The sequence below is a fragment of the Chlorocebus sabaeus genome, chromosome 11 (genome assembly GCF_047675955.1).
Source record: "Chlorocebus sabaeus isolate Y175 chromosome 11, mChlSab1.0.hap1, whole genome shotgun sequence".
Lineage (NCBI taxonomy): Eukaryota > Metazoa > Chordata > Mammalia > Primates > Cercopithecidae > Chlorocebus > Chlorocebus sabaeus.
The window spans coordinates 43,433,994-43,456,624 of record NC_132914.1 but is presented as its reverse complement, the minus strand read 5'-3'; the positions used below and the strand labels follow the sequence as shown (position 1 = coordinate 43,456,624).

Here is a 22,631-nt window from a genome sequence, read left to right as displayed (position 1 = left end):
TTCAGAGACCAGTATCTCACAGTGAAGACTGAAAAAAACTTCCTCCCTGCTTCCAGGAATGGAAGAGGGTAAGTAACCATTTCTAATATGCCCAAAGTGTTCTTTTTGCCTTACAAAGGTCTGTCTCATGAGCCTTATCTGACTTAGCAGAGCCTTATCTGACTTACAGGAAAAGCAATTAGAAAACATGGGCCCTCTCGAGGCAGAGCTTGCAGTGAGCCGAGATCGCGCCACTGCACTCCAGCCTGGGCGACAGAGCGAGACTCCCTCTCAAAAAAAAGAAAACAAGGGCCCTCCCTAGACTTTTCGTCTTACACAGTAGAAAAAAAATAAAGACTGAGAAACTTACCAAAGTCGCAGCCCTTAGATGAAGGCCCACTTTTTTAAAGTGAGATTTAATCATAAGATTATAGAATATTTCACCTCCCCATTACCTTACCACCATATCAGCAGGTTTCCAGTATGGTATAACAGTGTATTAGAACTGAGAGAGCTACAAGCCACAGGCTATATTTAAAAAGGAGTTTCTAAAAAAAATTCAACAACAACAAAGGAAGAAAAAAAAGGACATCAGGGAATATTGAAGCTTCTGACACCTATAGCTATAGCAAACATTAAACATGGTCTAACTTCTAGCCAGAAAAACATAAAACCTCACGCCAAAGGCTATTTACCTCAGATGCTTAACTGAAACATCCTGACTTTCAACAAAAACTTATAAGTCATGCCAAAAGTAAAAAAACAAACAACCCCCCCTACACACACACACACACACACACACACACAGAGTCAGAAGAAGAGGCAAAACTAACATTAGAACCAGACTCAGATATCACACAAATTTTGACATTTTCAGACTGAGAATTTAAAATAATTATAATAAATATGCTAAGACCAATGGAAAAAGTGAATATCAAGAACAAATGGATAATGTGAGCAGAGATGAGATGCTAAGAATAAAAAGAAAATGCTAGAAATAAGAAAAAAACTAACAGACATAAACAATGTCTTTCATAGACTCATCAACAGACTGGATACAGACAAGGAAAGAATCAGTGGACTTGAAGATGTGAGATATGTTGACAGGAACTTCCCAAACTGAAAAGCAGAGGGAACAAAGAATAAAGGAAACAAACAGAATATTCAAGGACTGTGGGACGATAACAAAAGCTGCAAATATATGCAGTGGGAATACCATAAAAAGAAGAAAAAGAGAAAGAACACAAAAAATATTTGAAGTATAAGAATGAAGTGAGAATTTTCTAAAACTAATGTCACACAAGAAGAAATCACAGATCCAGGAAACACAGACAACACTAAACAAGATAAATAATAAAAAATCAACACATAGCCATATCATATTCAAACTTCCAAAAACCAAAGACAAAGAAAAAAACCCTGACAGAAATAAGAGAGAAAAAACCAACTTACTAATGGAAGGACAAGAATACACTGATGTCTCTTTAGGAATAACACAAACAAGAAGAGTGGAATGAGATATTTAAACTGTTGAAAGATAAACATCCATTAACCTAGAATTTTGTATCCAGTAAAATCACTCTTCAAAAGTCAAGGAGAAATAGACTTTCTCAGACAAACAAAAACTGAGGCCATATGCACCAGGAGACCGACTTCACAAGAAATGTTAAGAGGAGATCTTCAGAGAAGGAAAATATAGAGGTCAAAACTTGAATTTACACAGAGTAAGGAAGAGTGTTAGAGAAGAAATCAATAGAAGTAAATTATTTTTCTTGCTTTTAATCTAACAGATAAATAAAAAAATAGCAATAGTATATCTGGTGATTATAGTTTATAGATAAGTGAAATGAGTGACACCATGTAAGGGACACAGTGTAAGGGAACGGTCCCCAACCTTTTTGGTACCAGGGACTACTTTCATGGAAGACAATTTTTCCATGGACCAAGGGTTGGGGGGATGGTTTTGGGATGATTCAAGTGCAATACATTTATTGTGCACTTTATTTCCATTATTCATTGTACTATATAATGAAATAATTATACAACTCACCATAATGTTGAATCAATGGGAGCCCTGTACTTGTTTTCCAGCAACTAGACAGTCCCATCTGGGGGTGATGGGAGAAGTGATAGATCATCAGGCATTAGGTTCTCATAAGGAGCATGCAACTTAGACCTCTCAAATGCATAGTTCACAGTAGGGCTTGTGCTCCTATGAGAATCCAGTGTCGCCACTGATCTAACAGGGGGCAGAGCTTAGGTGGTAATGCAATCAATAGGGAGTGGCTGTAAATACAGATGAAGCTTTGCTTTTTTGCCCAAGCCTCACCTCCTGCTGTGCAGCCTGGTTCCTAACAGGCCACAGACCAGTACCTGTATAGCAGTACACAGGTACATCCCATTTTATTCCATGTTGCTTTATTATGCTTTGTAGATACTTTTTTTTTTTTTGAGATGGAGTCTTGCTCTGGAGTGCAGTGGTGCGATCTTGGCTCATTGCAAGCTCTGCCTCCCAGGTTCACACCATTCTCCTGCCTCAGCCTCCTGGGTAGCTAAGACTACAGGCGCCCACCACCAGGCCCGGCTAATTTTTTTTTTGTACTTTTAGTAGAGAATGGGGCTTCACCGTGTTAGCCAGGATGGTCTCGATCTCCTAAACTCATGATCCGCCTGCTTCAGCCTCCCAAAGTGCTGGGATTACAGGTGTGAGCCACTGTGCCCGGCCAAATGTTATGTGTCTTTTGAGTATTCCACCGACTGGCTGTTACCCTCATCTCTCTCCCCATCCTTAGGGCTCCCTGAGACACCATTCAACAATATTGAAATTAGACTAATTAATAACCCCACAATGGCCTCTCGGTGTTCAAGTGAAAGGAAGAGTCATATGTCTCTCACTTTAAACTAAAAGCTAGAAATGATTAAATTTAGTGAGAAAGGTATGGCAAAGCTGAGAAAGGCTAAAAGCTATGCCTCTTGCACCAAACAGCCAAGCTGTGAATGTAAAGGAAAAGTTCTCCATGGAAAATAAAAGTAATTCTCAAGTGAACACCCAAATGTTAGGGAAGTGAAACAGTCTTGCTGATATGGAGACAGTTGTGGAGGTCTGGATAGAATATCAAACCAGTCAAGACGTTCCATTAAGCCAAAGCCTAATCCAGAGCAAGGCCCTAAACTCTCTTAAATTCTATGAATACGTTGAGAGAGATGGGGAAGTTGCAGAAGAAAAGTTTGAAGCCAGCAGAGGTTGCTTCATGAGGTTTAAGGAAAGAAGCCATCTCCATAACATGAAAGTGCAAGGTAAAGCAAGTCCTGATGCAGAATTTGTAGTAAGTGATCCAGAAGACCTAGCTAACATCATTGATAAAGAATGCTACTCTAAACAACAGATTTTCAGTAAAGATCAAACAGCCTTCTACTAGAAGAAGATGGTATCTAGGTCTAGGACTTTCATAGCTAGAGAGGAAAAGTCAATGCCTGGCTTCAGAGCTTCTAAGATTCTAAGAAAGGCTGACTCTCATTAGCAGCTAATGCAGCTGGTGACTTTAAGTTGAAGTCAATGCTCACTGATCATTCTGAAAATCTGAGGATTCTTGAGAATTATCTAAATCTACATTGCCTGTGCAACATCAAAGCCTAGATGATAGCACATTTGTTTACAGCATGGTTTACTGAATATTTTAAGCCCACTATTGAAACTTACCACTCTGATGAAAAGATTTATTTCAAAACAGTACCACTCACTGACAATGTACCTAATTGCCCAAGAACTCTGATGGAGCTGTACAAGGATATGAATGTTGTTTTCATGCTGCTAACACAACATCCATTCTGCAGCTCATGGAACAAGGAGTCACTTCAACTATTTTGTATTTTTTTGAGACAGGGTCTCACTCTGTTGCTGAGGTTGGAGTGCAGTGGCACATCTCAGCTCACTGCAAACTCTGCCTCCTGGGCTTAAACGATCCTTCCACCAAAACCTCCTGAGTAACTGGGACTACAGGCAAGGGCCACCATGACCACCTACTTTTTAATTTTTTTGTAGAGACAAGGTTTTGCTATATTGCCCAGCCTCGTCTTGAACTCCTGGGCTCAAGCCATCTTCCTGCTTTGGCCTTCCAAAGTGTTCAGATTACAGGCATCAGCCACTGTGCCTGGCCTCAACTTTCAACTCCTGTTACTTAAGGCTACAGCTGCTATAGATAGTAATTCCATGGACAGATCTGGCAAAGTAAAATGAAAATCTTCTGCAAAGGATTCTCTAATGCTAGCTGCCACTAAGAACATTTGTAATTCATGGGAGGAGGTCAAAATATGAACAGTAGCAGGTATATGAAAGAAGTTGATTCCAATTCTCATGGATGACTTTGAGGATTCAAGGCCTCAGTGGAGGAAGTAACAGCAAATATGATAGAAATAGCAAGAGAGCTAGAAGCAGAGCCTAAAGATGTAACTGAATTGCTACAATCTTATGATAAAATTTGAATGGATGAGGAGTTGCTTCTTAGGGATGAACAAATAAAGTGGTTTCTCAGGGTAGAATCTACTCCTGGTGAAGATGCTGTGAACACAGTTGAAATGATAGCAAAGGCTTCAGAATATTACATAAACTTAGTTGATAACACAGCAGCAGGGTTTGAGAAGACTGACTCAATCTTTTTATTTATTTTTTTTAAGAGATAGGGTCTTGCTAAATTGTCCAGGCTGGAGTGCAGTGGCTATTCACAGGCACTACCCACTACTGATCAGCATGGGAGTTTCGACTTGCTCCATTTCTGACCTGGGCTGGTTCACCCTTCCTTAGGCAACCTGGTGGTCCCCACTCCCAGGAAGTCACCATACTGATGCCAAACTTAGTGCAGACAACCAATCAGTGTAGTGCACTACAGCCTAGAACTCTTGGACTCAAGCAATCCTCCTTGCTCAACGTCCCAAATAGCTGGGAGTACAGGAATGCACTGCTGCTTGCCTCCAATTTTGAAAGAAGTTCTACTATGGGTAAAACGGTATCAAGCAACATCTCATGCTACAGAGAAATCTTCTGTGAAAGGAAGAGTCCAGTAATGTGGCAAACTTCATTACTTTAAGAAATTGACATGACTACCCCAATCTTTAGCAACCACTATCACGATCAGTCAGCAGCCATCAACATCAAGGCAAGACCTTTCACCAGAAAACAGATGATGACTTGCTAAAGGTTCAAATGATCATTAGCATTTTTAGCAGTAAAGTATTTTTAATTAAGGTATGTACCCTGTTTTTTTAGACGAAATGTTATTGCACACTTAACTCCAGTATAGTGTAAACATAACTTTTAAATGCACTAAGAAACAAAAACATTTATGTGACTTGCTTTATTGTGATATTTGCCTTCCTGTGGTGATCTGGAACCAAACATGCAATATCTCTGAGGTATGCCTGTACTATTGTTTGAAAGTCATCTTAGATTAACTATAAATGTGTACTGCAAACTCTAAAATAACCACAAATGAAAAATTTAAAGAAATATGATTGATATCTGAAGAAAGGGGAGAAAATGGCAACATAAAAAGTGTTCAGCTAACATCAGAGAAGGCAGAAAAATGGGACAGCAGAAAAAGAACAAGTGCATTTACAAATATGATAGCTATCAATGCAACTATAGTGATAATCACATTAAATGAGAATGATCTAAATACACGAAGTAAAAGACAGAGGGGATAATAAAATAAGACCCAACTATGTATTGTTAAAAATAAAGACACAGATTAAAAGTAAAGGGATGGAGAAAGATAAACTATATTAACACTAATTAAAAGAAAGCTGGAGTGGCAATAATTATTTCAGACAAAGCAGACTTCAGAGCAAGAAAAATTATCGTGGATCAAGAGGGGCATTACATAGTGATAAAGAAAACCTAACAATCTTCTCCAAGAAGATATGGCAATCCTTAAGATATATGCACTGAACATAAAGCATCAAAACATGTGAAGCAAACACTGACAGAACTGCAAAGAGAAAGAACCAAACCCACTATTACAGTTGAAGACTTCAACATACCTCTATCAGTAATTGACAGATCCAATAGGCAGAAAATCAGTAAGGATATAGTTGAATTGAACAGCACCATCAATCAACTGGATCTAATTGATATTTACTGAATACTTCATCCAACAATATATTCTTCTCAAGCTCACATGGAACATCCACCAAGATAGACCACAATCTGGGACATAAAACACACCTTAGCAAATTTAAAAGAATAGAAATCATATGTATACTCTGAAACCACAATGGAATTAAATAGAAATCGACAAGGTTTGGCTGTGTCCCCACCCATGCGGTTACGCCCATGCTGCTGTTCTCCCGATAGTGAGTGAGTCCTCACGAGATCTGATGATTTTATAAGGGACTTTCCCCCACTTTGCTTGGCACTTCTCTCTCCTGCTGCCATGTGAAGGATGTGTTTGCTTCCTTTTCTGTCATGATTGTTGCTTTCCTAAGGCCTTCCCAGCCATGCAAAACTGTGAGTCAATTAAACCTTTATAAGTTACCCAGTCTCAGGTATGTCCTTACAGCAGCATGAGAACAGATTAATAGAGAAATCAATAACAAAAAGTCAGAAAATATCAAAAACATTTGGAGTCTAAGTAACACATTTTTACAATATTTCGAACAAAAGGAAAATGAAAATACAACGTAACCATAATTTCTGGATACAGTAAAAGTAGTACTTAGAGGGAAGGCTTTAGCACTGAATGTATATACTAAAAAAGAAGAAAGATCTAAAATAATAATGTAAGTTTCTATCTTAGGAAACTAGACAAAGGAGAGCACATTAAACCCAAACCAGGCAGAAGAAAAAAAAAAATAAAGGAGCAGAAAGTAATGAAACTGAAAACAGGAAACCAACAGAAAGAAAAAAATTTAACAAATCCAAAAGCTGGTTCTTGAGGGGAAAAAATTTCAGTAAAATACATAAACCTGTAGCTAACCTAACCAAGAAAAGGTAACAGAAGATACATATCATTAATATCAGAAATGAAAAAGGGACCATCACTACCAATCCCATGGACATTAAAAGGATGATGATAAAGAAACAGAAATATCTCTATGCTCACACATTTGGTAACTCAGATGAAATCGACCAACTCCCTGAAAGACACAATCTGCCAAAACTCACTCAAGGAGCAACAGATAATCTGAATAACATTGTAACTATTAAAGAAATTGAATCAATAATTAATAATCTTCAAAACAGAAGGTACCAGGACCACATGGTTTCTCTGCTGAATTCACAACAAATAATTAAAGGAAGGAATGATACCAATTCTCTACAATCCCTACCAGACAACAGAAGCAAAAGGAACACTTTCTAACTCATTCTATGAGGATGGCATTACCCTACTACCAAAATCAGACAAAGACATGACAAGAAAACTACATCCCAGAATCTTGCATGAATATAGAGGAGAACATCCTCAGGAAAAATATTAGCAAATCCTATCAAACAATGCATAAAAAAGAAATATATACCATGACAAAGTAAAATTTATTACAGGCACACAAGGCTGGTTGAAGTAAAAAATTGAAGTAACCCATCACATTCACAAGCTAAAAAATAAAAATCATATGATCATAGCACTAGATGCAGAAAAGCATTTGATATAATCCATTATCTACTCATGCTAAAAGCTCTCAGCAAAAAAACAAATTAAAAATGGGTTAAATATCTGAATAGACAACCCACCAAAGAAGATATACATATGGTAAATAAACAAAAAGATGCTCAACATCATATGTTATTAGGGAACTAGAAATTAACACAACAGATATACCAACACACACACACCTATCAAAATGGCTCATAGCTAAAACACTGACAACACTAAATGTTGGCAAAGATATGAAGCAACAAGATTCTCATTCACTGCTGGTAGGAATACAAAATAGTACAGACACTTTGGAAGACAGATTCACAGTTTCTTACAGTGTTTAACATAGTCTTTATCATATGATCCAGCAATTATAATCCTAGGTCTTTGCTCAAATGAGTTGAAAAATTACATCCACACAAAGTTACACATAAATGTTTTTAACACTTTAGTTCAAAACTGCCAATAATTGGAAGCAACTATGACATTGTTCAATAGATGAATGGATAAGCAAACTATGGTACATCTGTATAATAAAATATTATACAGAAATAAAAAGAAATGAGCTATCCAACAATAAGAAGACATGGAGAAAACTTATGTGCATATTACTAAGTGAAAGAAAGCAGATTAAAAAGGATACCGCTGAATAATTCTAACTATATTACATTCTAGAAAAGTCAAAACTACAGAGACAGTAAAAAAATCAGCGGCTGCCAGGAATTGGGGGTGACGGAGGGGGTGAGGAGGAATAAATAGGTAAAGCATAATGGATTTTTAGTGTAGTGAAGGTACTCTGTATGTTACTGTAATGCTGGAGACATGACATTATGGATTTGTCAAAACCCACGGAACTACAGAAAGAATGAATCTGAATGTAAACTATGAACTTTAATAATAGTGTATTAATATTGGCTCATCAGTTATAACGTGTGTACCACACTAAGGCAAGGTGCCAATAATAGTGGAAACTGTGTGCAGGTAGGACGGAAATATGGGAGCTCCTCTATCTGCTCGATTTTTCCATAAACCTAAAACTGCTCTTAAAAAATGCAGTTTAGGCCGGGCACGGTGGCTTACGTCTGTAATCGCCTCGGAGGCCGAGGCGAGCGGATCATGAGGTCAGATCAAGACCACCCTGGCTAACATGGTGAAGCCCCGTTCTCTACTAAGTATACAAAAAAAAACAATTAGCCAGGCGTGGTGGTGCGCGCCTGTAGTCCCAGCTACTCAGGAGGCTGAGGCAGGAGAATGGTGTGAACCCAGGAGGCAGAGCTTGCAATGAGCCGAGATCGCACCACTGCACTCCAGCCTGCGCTACAGAACGAGACTCCGTTTCCAAAAAAAAAAAAAACAAAAACGGTTTATTAGCTTTAAAAAAGATATGGATGAATATTTTCACTATTGTGCAACTGTGTTGAAAACATTAGACATATATATTTTGTTTGTTGTATTTTGTTTTGTTTTGTTTTTGAGGTGATGTCTTGCTCTGTCACACAGGCTAGAATGCAATGGTATGATCTCGGCTGACTGCAACCTCCACCTCCCCGGTTTAAGCAATTCTCCTGCGTCAGCCTCCCGATTAGCTGGGATTACAGTCACCCGCCACCATGCCTGGCTAATGTTCGCATTTTTAGTAGAGATGGGTTTCACCATATTGGCCAGGCTGTTCTCAAACTCCTGACCTCAAGTGATCCATCTACCCCAGCCTTCCAAAGTGCTGAAATTATAGGCGTGACCCACCGCACCTGGCCTAGACATTATAATTGGGTAAGACAAAATATGAAGTATATAGAAAACACCTATCAGTTGAAAAATATAATGGAAGTTGAGATCATTTATAACAACTAAATATAAGACTACCACTTAGCAATAAACTTAATAAAGTACAAAATTGATGTGAAGAAAAGTCTAGAAACTCTATTGGAAAAAAAAAAAAAGCAATGACACGGGCTGATACCTTTTCCAGTAAGGGAAGACTAAAAAAAAGTGTTCACTATCAAAAAATAAACAAAAAACTCTGTTCATTAAAAGCAGTTGCGGCTAGGCGCAGTGGCTCACGCCTGTAATCCCAGCGCTTTGGGAGGCCAAGGCAGAAGGATCATGAGCTCAGGAGTTCCAGACCAGCCTGGCCAATATGGTGAAACCCCGTCTCTACTAAAAATACAAAAATTAGCTGGGCATGGTGGTGCGTGCCTGTAATCCCAGCTACTCAGGCTGAGGCAGGAGAATCGCTTGAAACCGGGAGGTGAAGGTTACAGTGAGCCAAGATTGTGCCACTGCACTCCAGTCTGGGTGACACCGCGAGACTCCATCTTAAAAAAAAAAAAAGCAATTGCAACCCATATCCCAACATGACTTTCTTGGCAATTTCGAGAAATAAATCTGATTTATACATCACTCTAATTTCAAAACTTGGCATAGTGCCTAGTATAAGGTAATTGCTCAAATAAATCACAAAAAAACTGTAAAGAATCAGCAGGGGCAACCTGCCATATCTGAAGTTAAAATACATTTAAAGTGATAGTGTAATAAGGACAGAGATCAAGGGGATAACAAGTGATCCAGAAACAGGCACAGCATATATAGGAATTTAGTATATGACAAATGTCTGAGGGAAAGATGAACTTGCCAATAAGTTAGCCATTTGGAAAATAATTAAGCTAGACTCATACCTCACTCTATACATCGAGCTAAATTACAAATGAATCAAAAAGTAAAAATATTAATGTATTACAAAGCAAAAAATGTGTATTTTATGATATAAAAGTTGAAAAGGTCTTTCTAAGCACAACATGAAAACCATTAAGATTTAAATTCTACGTAGCAAAATATGACTAAAGTCTCGAGACATGGGGTAGACACATAATAAAGAGATGACATCCTTTTTTTTCCTTTGAGATAGAGTCTCACTTTGTCACCCAGGCTGGAGTGCAGTGGCACAATCTCGGCTTACTGCAACCTCTGCCTCCAGGGTTCAGGCGATTCCCATGCCTCAGACACCCAAGTAGCTGGGATTACAGGCACCCGCTACCATGCTCAGTTAATTTTTGTATTTTTAGTAGAGACAGACAGGGTTTTGCCATGTTGACCAGGCTGGTCTTGAACTCCTGACCTCAAGTGATCCGCCTCCCTTGGCTTCCCAAAGTGTTGGGATTACAGGTGTGAGCCACCACGCCTGGCCAAGAGTTGACATCCTTAATGCAGAGAGAAGTATTGCAAATTTTTAGGAAGGGCAATAAAGAATGAGCCAATGACACGAGTAGATAATTCACAGAAGAAAATCATATTTAAAAATATTTAACTCAATACCTGAAATAAAAATTAAAACAGGAGCTGGGGAATGGTAAGATGAAGAAGCAGAATACAAAAGATTTTTAGGGCAATAAAACTATTCTGTATACTGTAATGGTGGACACGTTATTATATTAATATTTGTCGAAACCCATAGAGTAGTAGTCAGGTGCAGTGGTTCATGTCTATAATCCCAACCCTTTGTGAAGTCAAGGTGGGAGGATTGCTTAAGGCCAGGAATTCAAAACCAGCTTAGGCAACATATAAGACCCTGTCTGTACAGAATTTTTTTTGTTTTTGTTTTTGAGATGGAGTCTTGCTTTGTCACCCAGGCTGGAGTGCAGTGGTGTGATCAGGGCTCACTGCAAGCTCTGCCTCCTGGGTTCACGCCATTCTCCTGCCTCAGCCTCCCGAGAAGCTGGGACCACAGGTGCCCACCACCACGCCTGGCTAACTTTTTTGTATTTTTAGTAGAGACGGGGTTTCACTGTGTTAGCCAGGATGGTCTCAATCTCCTGACCTCATGATCCGCCCATCTCGGTCTCCCAAAGTGTTGGGATTACAGGCGTGAGTCACTGCACCCAGAAAATTTTAAAATTAGCTAGACAAAAAAGTTAAAATTTGGTGGGTGTGGTGGTCACACCTGTAGTCCTAGCTACTCAGGAGGCTGAGGTGGGAGGGATCACTTGAGCCCAGGAAGTCCCGGTTACAGCAAGCTGTGATCATCCCACTAAACTCTAGCCTGGATGACAGAACAAGACTTTGTATCAAAAACAAACAAACAACAGGCTGGGTGCAGTGGCTCATGCCTGTAATCCCAGCACTTTGGGAGGTCAAGGTGGGTAGACCACGAGGTTAGGAGTTCAAGATCAGCCTGGCCAACATGGTGAAACGACGTCTCCACTAAAAATACAAAAATTAGCTGGGCATGGTGGCACGCACCTGTAGTCCCAGCTACTTGGGAGGATGAGGCGAGAGAATCGCTTGAACTTGGGAGACAGAGGTTGCAGTGAGCTGAGATAACCCCACTGCACTCCAGCCTGGGTGATGGAGCAAGACTCCATCTCCAAACAACAACAACAACAACAAATTTCACAAAACAACCCAACAAAACAAAACCCCCAGAATGTACAATGTCAAGAGCAAATCTTAAACTATGGACTTTGGGTGATAATGATGTGTCAACACAGGTTAACCAGCTGTAACAAATGTACCATTTCTATAAAGATGTAATATTTGTGGGGCAGGTGCTATATACGAATACTCTGTATTTGCCACTCAATTTTGTTGTAAACCTAAAATTGCTCTCAAAATAAAGTCTATTTAAAAATTTAAAATAACAAAAGAATAAAAATTGACAGTCTTTTTGAGGCTATCAGATCAGCAAAGATGAAATTTCCCTTCAGATTTGAGTAGTTAGGTAGCGGGAAACAAGCTCATATTCTATTATTTGAATTACAAATTAACATTTTTGGATGGTAATTTGTCAATTTCTATAAAAATAAAAACATGTAAATCTCCTGACTCAGCAATTCCCAGTTTGGTATTTTAGTCTACTGAAATACTTGTAGAAAATGTGCTATAGAAACAAAATTATTCACCACACTTCTGTTCATATGTAATAGCAAATAACTAAAATCCCAAATACCCTTAATATGAGATATAGTTAACAGACTATAGTGCAGGATGATTGCATCTTATTCATGGAAAGAAATGTGTCCTCATAATTCAAGAGCAATCCTGTCAAAAAAAGGACGAGCAATTCTATTTACCAATGCAGATAACAAAGACAGTGCAATAAAAGGGAATTCTTGGTATTCAATACAAAGAATGAGTAAATCTACGTATTGACATAAAAAGTGTGTGTATATATATTCTATATGAATATTACATATATTATTGAAGCAAGCTCTAGATCAGCATATATAGTTTAAAATAAGAAACAAAGTATACATGTATACTTTTCATGTACAATATAGTACAGCTGTATATGAAAAGGGTTTGTAAAGATATATACCAAAATTACAACCATGCTTATCTTTCGATAACGCTATTTTTAGAATTTAAATTTTTTAAAAGCTAGAAGTATAATTTTAAGATGAGAAAAACAATTATGTAAATATTGTGGAATCACTTTTGTTAAGAGTCTTGAGTAGCATCTGATGAAACTAATTTGGATTATCCCACTGGACAGTGCTGAAGCCCAAAACATCCACTGTGACTCTTACTTTTTTTAGAATAAACTACTCTTATAGTATGAGAAAAGAAAGTTACAGTGACAAATTGAACAAAAAAGTCACTGACTTACCCTAATTTCCTTAAGACCAGATTACTGACAGAGGGAAAAATATCAAAATATAAGATTTAAATGGAAACTAAAAAATCACATAAGTTCTAAATAAAAACATGGGGGTTCTTCTACAATTTGGGCACAGAGAAAGCCTTCCTAACTATAATCCAGATCCAGAAGCAATAATGAAAAACCTAATAAATTTGTTTACAGAAAAATTAATTGAAAGAAAAAAACCCTTCATCTAGGACAAAAATAAAGTAACGCAAAACAAAGGGTAAAGTAAAAAGACAAATGATTAACTGAAAAAACGAGAAAAACTTTTTCAAGTTACACCACAGCAGACATTTTTTTTTTTGGAGTATGACATAGGATAAAGAATAAATTCTTAACAATATTGAGAAATGGGATTTTTGGTGTGGGAGAAAGAAGACACAGGTGTGAAAATGATAAAACAAAGTAAAAACCTTGTTGTACTTAATCTAAATTCCAAGAATCAGTAGAAACACACAGACTATCTTGCCTATCAGAGAGGAGGGAAACTATCAAATACTTACATTAAGGTCACAATCAAAGGACTTGGGAAATCCACTTGAAAAGACTTTCACTGACCAAAAATAGCACAATTTGTATACCAAGAAGGATACAATAACCTCAATTGACTGAAATACCTCAAATACGTTTAAATTCCTGTTGGCTCATAGTAATACTACAAACAAAATAAACAAAAACCAAACCTCATGGTAACTTTGCGCAGAGCGATAGTGAGCAACTTATTATTTTGAAAACTGGTAAATAAGGGAAATATCCAAGCATCTATCTTGCCTTTCCTGTAGGAAATATTCCTCAAAGAAGGCAAATGACTAATAAAAGGGGGTCCTTTATATTTTACAAACCTTAATGAAATAATGTTCTGAACAATGATCCTTAAAGGCTGTTTACATCACAAAAAGAGACAAGAAGATATTACATATTTCCTGATGGAAGTACACAATTTCATTTCTGAAGTGGTCTTCAAATAGTGAAACCAGAACTTGATCAGATATTTGGTCCAAACTATCAATGCACAGAAAATACAAGGTCAGAGTAACACGCTAAACAATATCAGGAAAATCCAGACTGTAATGCTCTATAGGACAAATTAAACTCTTTTTTTTCCCCCCCAACAAAAACTTGCAAAGAAAAAAAAAAAATTAAGAGGGATAGAGGGGTAATCTAACAGATTAAAAGAGATTTAAGACTTATCAACCAGAGGCAATGTTTGAACCTTAGATTCCAATTCAAACTCTAAACAAAAGGCCACCGGAGAAATGTAAACACTGACAGGATATAAGAAATCATAATATTAAAGGGAATTAATTTTTTTCTGTAGGAGTATGGTGGTGGTGGTGGTGGTACAGTATTTATATCTAAAGAGTGAGGTCCTTAACTTTTAGAGATAAATGCTTACAGATTAAAAAACCAAGCATCAATATGTGATGATATAAGAGGGAGTGGGACTTACTGAAAACAATCTATACTGTACATCTAAAAGGAGAATTATGGCTCATGGCTGTAATCCCAGCACTTTGGGAGGCTGAGGTGGGCAGATCACTTGAGTTCAGGAGTTCGAGAACAGCCTTGGCAACAAGGCAAAACCCTGTCTCTATAAAAAATGCAAAAATTAGCTTGGTGTGGCAACATGCACCTGTAGTCTCAGTCACTTGGGAGGCTGAGGTGGGAGGATGGCTTGAGCTCAGAAGACAGAGGTTGCAATGAGCCAAGATCAAGACAGCACCACTGCATTGCAGCCTGGGTGACATAATGAGACCCTGTCTCAAAAAACAAAAACAAAAACAAAAAAAAAGGAAAAGAAAAAAAAAAAGGAGAATTATAGATACAAAAAGACTATGTAAAGTGTGGTGCTAATACAGAACTAAAAACAGGTTAAATGTATACTCAAAATCACTTTTAAGTCCTTAAAAGGAAGAGAACACATAGCTATTTCAACTTTAAATACAAAGCATTTTACAATAATATATACGTGCAGAAAATAATTTTAGCTTTAAATCTGATGGAAACAAAGAAAGTTGTTTTGTTTTTGTTTTTTAAAAAGAGCATCTTACTTTATAACCTAGGATGGAGTGCACTGACGCAATCATAGCTCACCGTAGCCTTGAAGTTCTGGCCTCAAGAGATTCTCCAGTTTTCAGCATCCCAAGTAGCTGACATTACAGGCTCAAACCACCATGCCCAGCATAAAAGTTCTGTACTAGTATTTTTGATATGATATTAAAGAAATTAGAACAGCCACTTAGTGGTCAACGGTTGTCATATATATGTTTCTACTCGGAATTGGAACTAAATATGAATAAGAGCCATTTCTCTTTTCATGCCCTTATGCTTATAGTATTCTAACTTCTCACAGTTTCCTGGACATACAAGGTCCTTTTATACTCCTGTGCTTGCTCTTAACATTCTGACAGGTTTATTTTAGCATGACAAATTCCTACTCATTCTTTAAGACTCAACTAAATGTTATGCTTGTAGTAAAACTCTCCAACCATCCCAAAGTTAAACTGTCCAATATGTTGCAAACAGCACTATGAAACTATCTTTTTTACAGTACTTATTTATACTGTAATTTATTTGTTTTTTGGGTCTGTGTCCCTTAGGACTGGGAGTGATTTTTGTATTTTTATCTTCTGGCCCATGCACCCTCCTAGAGGATGCTTAATAAATATTTGCAGACTAAAACTAATTAGCCATGCAGTAGTGAAAAGCTATGGCTTAAAAAAAATGGCATGCTCTAAGAAGCCCTGTTTAATCTGTCTTGTTCAGAAAAGACTAGCAAGAAAAAGGTAAATCATCAAATTATGTAATGCTGATCTATTAGCAAGATGGGAAACTGTCAGACATCTAGGTTCATTAACTCTTCCAGCAACTTATCTTGAAGTAACCTAAACACTTCATCTAAAGCAGTTATTCTTAAACTTCTCTATTTTTTATCTTTTTAGACATGAGGTCTCACCATGTTGCCCAAGCTAGACTCGAATTCCTAGGTTAAAATGATCCTCCTGCCTCAGCCTTCCTGGACACCTGGGGCATGCAGCACTGCCACAAGCTTCGTAAACTTTTTGAAAAGTTAACAAACACCTTTAGCACACTACCCATTCCATCAACTACTATTTATCATGAAAAAAACAAAAATCTCAAGACAAATGGAGAGTAAAATTGGCATGCAGTGAAGAAAGTTTCAAATTAACTTACAAACATACACTAAAAAGAAAGAGATGGTCAAATTAAATGAATGAAGGAAATAATGAGAAACAACCTAAAGGACAAATTTTTAAAGAACTTTTTTGACAAACAGATTTTATACTATGATCAAGTACACATATATAGGTCACATATATGTAACTGAAGACAATATTTACCCTCACTAACATGGTGAACTATGATATATTTAATTTTTTTGTTGAAAAGGAAAACAAACAAAAACCTACTAAAATGATCCACAGTCCCACTATTGGGTGGAGAGTTAAAGTTTGATCATTGCTGTCCTATAGATACTTTGCATACTATTAATAATCCCTAGGCTACACAGGCAGCCATAATCATACAAAAAATCTGTACATGAAGTTTACAATAAAGTATAATATCTATATCACAAAAATATGAATAGCAAATATAGATTGTAAAAGCTATGGTAATTTCTATCAATTACGAAGAGTGAAATGGAATCTTTGATATCTAAAAAATGAACAGTATTATGTCTATTGAGCCAAATGCTGGCAGGGCTTAGTAGCTTACACTTGTAGTGCCAGCACTTTGGGAGGCCGAGGCCAGAGGGATCACTGGAGGTCAGGAGTTCGAGACCAGCCTGGCCAACATGGTGAAAAAAAGATAAAAATTAGCCAGGGATGGTGGCACATGCCTGTAATCCTAGCTACTCAAGAGGCTGAGGCAAAAGAATTGCTTGAACCCAGGAGGCAGAGGTTGCAGTTAGCAGAGACAGCGCCACTGCACTCTAGCCTGACAACAGAGCAAGACTCTGTCTCAAAAAAAATTAGTCCTAGACCTCTAAAAAAATGACTCAAGGCAAAGGGTCTTACCTGAGTACTATCAAAGAATTAAGACTTTCATTTTAACCAACATTCTTTTCAAGTTTTCCTTCAAGTCTAAGAAAGGTTTATTTCAGAAGTTCATCTTAATTAAACTGTAAGCTGGTATGGCTTTAAAAATAATTTTCATAGGTATACACCCCAAACTCAAATTCAAAAAGTCATTCTCTTTCTAGCACATTATTACTTCTAAGTTTCTACTATATAGAAATATTATAGCTGCCGCTAAGTTCAAGCCACTTAAATTTTTTTTTTAAACAGTCAAATATATAATCAAATTCTTAATGGATTTTCTTTACTGAAAACAAATACTGAACCACATTCTCTACAACGTACCATTAAGCAATGAAGTTCTTTCCATTACTTACATATAAATTTCTTAGTTTAGGTCCATATAATGGATCATAAATGTAAGTTACATTTAATTTTTTTGTTGAAAAGAAAAACAAACAAAAACCTACTAAAGAGTTACATTTATGTAACTCTTACAGTTTTGCTAAAAGTTGGCGGTTCTAAAGGAAAATTTTCATGAACTATAGATGACAGAAACTTAAATATAAAAGCATTCCAAAACAAAGAATACTTTTATATATCAAATAAAATTGCCATTTACTTTTTACAAGACTGCCACAGACACATGAAGTTCTGTCCAGGTTTTCTCATTGGATCTCCAGGCTGACTGGATCCACTGAATGGAGAAGGCTGAGAACTGTTAGGCTGGCCCTGTACTTGTACAGCTGGTGAAGGTGGCATAGGAGTGTTCTGTGAAAAAGAACAAATGCAGAGTTTGTGACATGACACTGAAAAATTTCATATTTTATAGTCTTATAAATTTGATTACATTAAGTTATGCATTTCTACCATAAAATTTACTTTTTATAATTTTGTTTATGATTACCTTTAAAAATCTTTAAGAAAATTATATTTATAGAAATATTTAGAAAGTTTGATTATTTTATTTAATATAAAACCACAACGGCAATACCACATTGTTATTACCACTATTTGTAGGATGAAACAATACAATTGTAGATTTTTAGGATGAAACAATACAATTGTAGATTTAAATGAGAAATAAATATACTATAAATGTACCCATTGGATTTACTTATGTGAATTCTTCACAAGAACAGATCAACTGGAAATTACTACTTTTTTGTATGTTTCCTTTTAGATTTTCTAAAGAATATAATGTGAAACAATATGGTAAAAAGCAATGAAAATTTTAGATAGCAAAAAATGATGTAACCATATGTATAAAATATGATATTAACTAATTTGCAGTAAGCTGCTTAACAATTTTAGATTTTGAAGTTGCTCAATTATGTATTTTTTGTTATTTTTAGAGACAGGGTTGGTCTTGTTCTGTTGCCTAGGCGGGTTACAGAGGCATAATCATAGCTCACTGTAATCTCAAATTACTGGCCTCAAGTCATCCTCCCCTTTTGGCCTCCCAAAGCGCTGGCATTACAGGTATGAGCTGCCACACCCAGCCCCCAGTCTAATTATATCTTTTGTTATTTACCTAAGAATTCGAGGCTGGGCACGAGGATGGTTCATGCCTGTAATCCTAGCACTTTGGGAGGCCCGGGGCGGGGGGGTGGGGGGGGGAGTGGATCACCTGAGGTCAGGTGTTCGAGACCAACCTGGCCAACATGGCGAAACCCCGTCTCTACTAAAAACCAAAATTAGCTAGGCATAGTGGCAGGCATCTGTAATCCCAGTTACTTGGGAGGCTGAGGCAAGAGAATCACTTGAACCCAAGAGGCAGAGGTTGCAGTGAGCTGAGATTGCTCCACTTCACTCCAGCCTGGGTGAAAGATGGAGACTCCGTCTCAAAAGAAAACATAATAATAATAATTCTAATTGCAGGCATAAAGTCTTTTAAATATATCCTGTATTTTTTTTTTTCTTTTAGATCCCATCCCTTTCTCTTGGAAAAAACACTAATAACTACAATGTACCTTAAATCAAATTTAGGCAATATATTTTCTTGAAATACCACAAACGGAAAAAGTAATGTTAAATTTCTTATAGAAATGGTGGTACATCATTTCTGAAGAACTGCTTAAAGGCAGTAAATTAAAACTCTGGGCCAAACATTGAATATACTTGTTCATTTATAAGGTAATGCAGTCGTGCATCACTTAATGACACGAATACGTTTGAGAAGTGGGCCGTTAGGTGACCTATTTCATTGTTCTGTGAATGCTATACAGTGTACTTCCACAAACCTAGATGATATAGCCTATTACATACCTAGGCTATATGCAATACCCTATTGCTCCTAGGCTAAAAATCTGTATAGCATGTTATTGTACCAAATACTATAGGCAACTGTAGCACAATGGTTAAGTATTTGTGTATCATAGAAAAGGTACAGTGAAAATAAGATATTATAATCTTATGAGACTATCGTTGTATTATGTGGTCCATCCTTGACAAAAATGTCCTTAAGTAGCACATGACTGTACTGGGAATAGGTGGGAAAGTAGTAAGCTAAAATTGCTGAGAACTCAGATTAAAAGTCACAGTAATTTTCTTTAGAAAAAAACAGATAAATCACAAACATACAAGGCTACTATGACATACAAATGAAAGAAGAAAGAGAATAACATGTTGAAAGACAAAGTTGTCAGAAATGGGAAGTCATAAGAACTTCGGAGTTCTAAACTCTGAGGGAAAAATCTACTTCAAGACTGACATTTCTATAATAGGTTCCCACTCTTAAGATTTTATAATGATGGCCGGGTGCGGTGGCTCAAGCCTGTAATCCCAGCACTTTGGGAGGCCGAGACGGGCGGATCACGAGGTCAGGAGATCGAGACCATCCTGGCTAACACGGTGAAACCCTGTCTCTACTAAAAATACAAAAACTAGCCGGGCGAGGTGGCGGGCGCCTGTAGTCCCAGCTACTCAGGAGGCTGAGGCAGGAGAATGTCGTAAACCCGGGAGGCAGAGCTTGCAGTGAGCTGAGATCCGGCCACTGCACTCCAGCCCGGGCTACAGAGCAAGACTCCGTCTCAAAAAAAAAAAAAAAAAAAAAAAAGATTTTATAATGAAAAAACATACGCATGCACCAAAAACATTTTAGGACAGTACAGACATCACAAATAGGATGAGGACTTTCCAGCTTGACAGATCAGGACTCACATTTTCAATCTCGTTTTTAACTAAACATGTGATCTTGGGCTACCAACTTAACCTCTCTGATCCTCAGTTTTCTCATTTGTAAAGTGTAAGTAATAAAAACTAACTTATGAAATTATAGGAAGACTAGAGAAACTATAAAAGAAAAGCCTAGCTTGAGAGTCTCAATAAATGGCAATAATAGGAAACCATATTTTGAAGGAAAGATGATCAGTTTAGTTTGGGAATAATGACAGATGAACCAACTAAAAATGTCAATCAATAGAAGTTAATGCTGGAAAAATAAATCTGAAAACCATTCACCTGCAAATTCTAAAAGCCATAGAACTCTGATGGTGAGAAAGTGGCATGGGAGGAGGGGTTAAAGAACAAGGAAAGTATAAGGGGAAAGTTTCTATTTTTTTTTTTTTTTAGATGGGGTTTTGCTCTGTCACCCAGACTGGAGTACAATGGCGTGATCACAGTTCACTGCAGCCTTGCTCATGCAATCTTCCCACCTCAGCCTCCTGAGTAGTTGTATCTTCTATGGTTGAGATAAATAGGATGGTGAAGAAACTGGGAAAGAGTATTCTAAAGAAGAGGTGAGAAGGAAAGACACTTTCAAAACCTTGTAAGGAACAAGAATTATATTTACTCTGAATGTGATATAAAAGAGACACCTCTAGCTAGGCCAGGCACGGTGGCTCATGCCTATAATCCCAGCACTTTGGGAGGCCAAGGCAGAAGGATCACTTGAGCCCAGGAGTTTGAGACTAGCCTGGGCAACATGGCAAAACCTTGAATCTACAGAAAATACAAAAATCAGGCAGGTGTGGTAGTGTGCACCTGTAGCGCCAGCTACTCGGGAGGCTGAAGCAGGAGGATTGCTTAAGCCCAATGGGCAGAGGTTACAGTGAGCCAAGAGTGAGCCACTGCGCTCCAGCCTAGGCAACAGAGCAAGGGTCTGTATTTAAAAAGAGAGAGAGAGAGAGAGAGAGAGAGAGAGAGAGAGAGAGAGAGAGAGAGATGCATTTAGCTAAATGTGTCAGTCTTCAGAGAAGAGAATTAAGACAGTAAAAGAAATCACTGGAAAAGAAGATTTTTGTGAATGTGGGCAATTCACTTCAACTCTTAAAAGTAGGAGTTTTGGCCAAGATAATATCAGAGACCCTTTTGGCTCTAACATTTCCTCATTTTCTTAAATTACCAAGTTTTTTCCTCTTATTAAGTATAAATATAGATCATCAATACATCCCAACACTGCTTTATAAGAATACATTAAAATACCAACAAAAAAGTTATGTAATATTTTTCTTAGTTTTTATAATGTGCTACTGGTCTACAAATCTGAGTGGCAGTACTCTTAGAAAAACATAAATGATATTCTTGTGGCTCTTGCTAAACTGTTCTTTTATGGCTACAACTAAATGCTGGCCCCCTGAGGCTACCAATCTGTTTTCTGATGGGTTGAATAACTTTCTCAAGCTCTTTACCCGTAAGATACCAATATTCCATGTTACACAGTGCCATTATTAGGAATGATTTATACTCTGAATTGAGGCGAGGCATATGTTAAATATCTTAAATATGTACATCCTTAAACTATTTTTATGTATAAGAATATGGCATGTTATCAGATTATGAGATTAACAGATAATTAACAGAGTATGTTCAACACGTATTTTGTATGATCCTGAAAAAAAAAAAAGTCTTATGTTAAGCTTTTGTATCTAAGTTTCTTTCATTTTGTAAATTCTTTTTTATTTTTAATATGTCATTTAGCAAATGTTTCCAACAGATACCAATTCATGAACAGTGGAACAGGGCAGGGCTTCTGGAAATAGTATTCTATAAATTGTGCTTCAACTTGCAGGTATTACATTTGAAATTAGCAGTTACCAATAAAGAAATGTGCCTTGAAGTAGTTACAGTTTATTTTATATTTATATAAACTGCCCAGCTAAATACTAAATATAAAATCAATGAGCATATAATTTACTTTCACATAGATTCTTTTTACTTGTTGCTATTTTTTCTGTAATAAAATTAATATAGCTGATTAATGGAGGTTGGAAGAAACAAAACTGAGAAGAAAAATATGAATTATAATGGCATTAGAAAGGATTAGTTGTTGCTCCTTCTTGGCAGGGACACTTCCCTGGGCTCTTTCCAGCCCTGGGCATTCTGCAACTCTGGAAATCCCTT

General features: G+C 37.1%; 1 protein-coding gene across 1 annotated transcript in view; it reads right to left on the bottom strand.

The window, feature by feature from the left end:
• Positions 1-22,631, bottom strand: part of ARID2 (AT-rich interaction domain 2) — a 187,186-nt gene that overhangs the window by 28,101 nt on the left and 136,454 nt on the right. Inside the window, exon 16 of the mRNA XM_037997235.2 lies at positions 17,911-18,059. Within this exon, the coding sequence (XP_037853163.1) occupies positions 17,911-18,059 (149 nt within the window). The remainder of the gene's footprint in view (positions 1-17,910; positions 18,060-22,631) is intronic.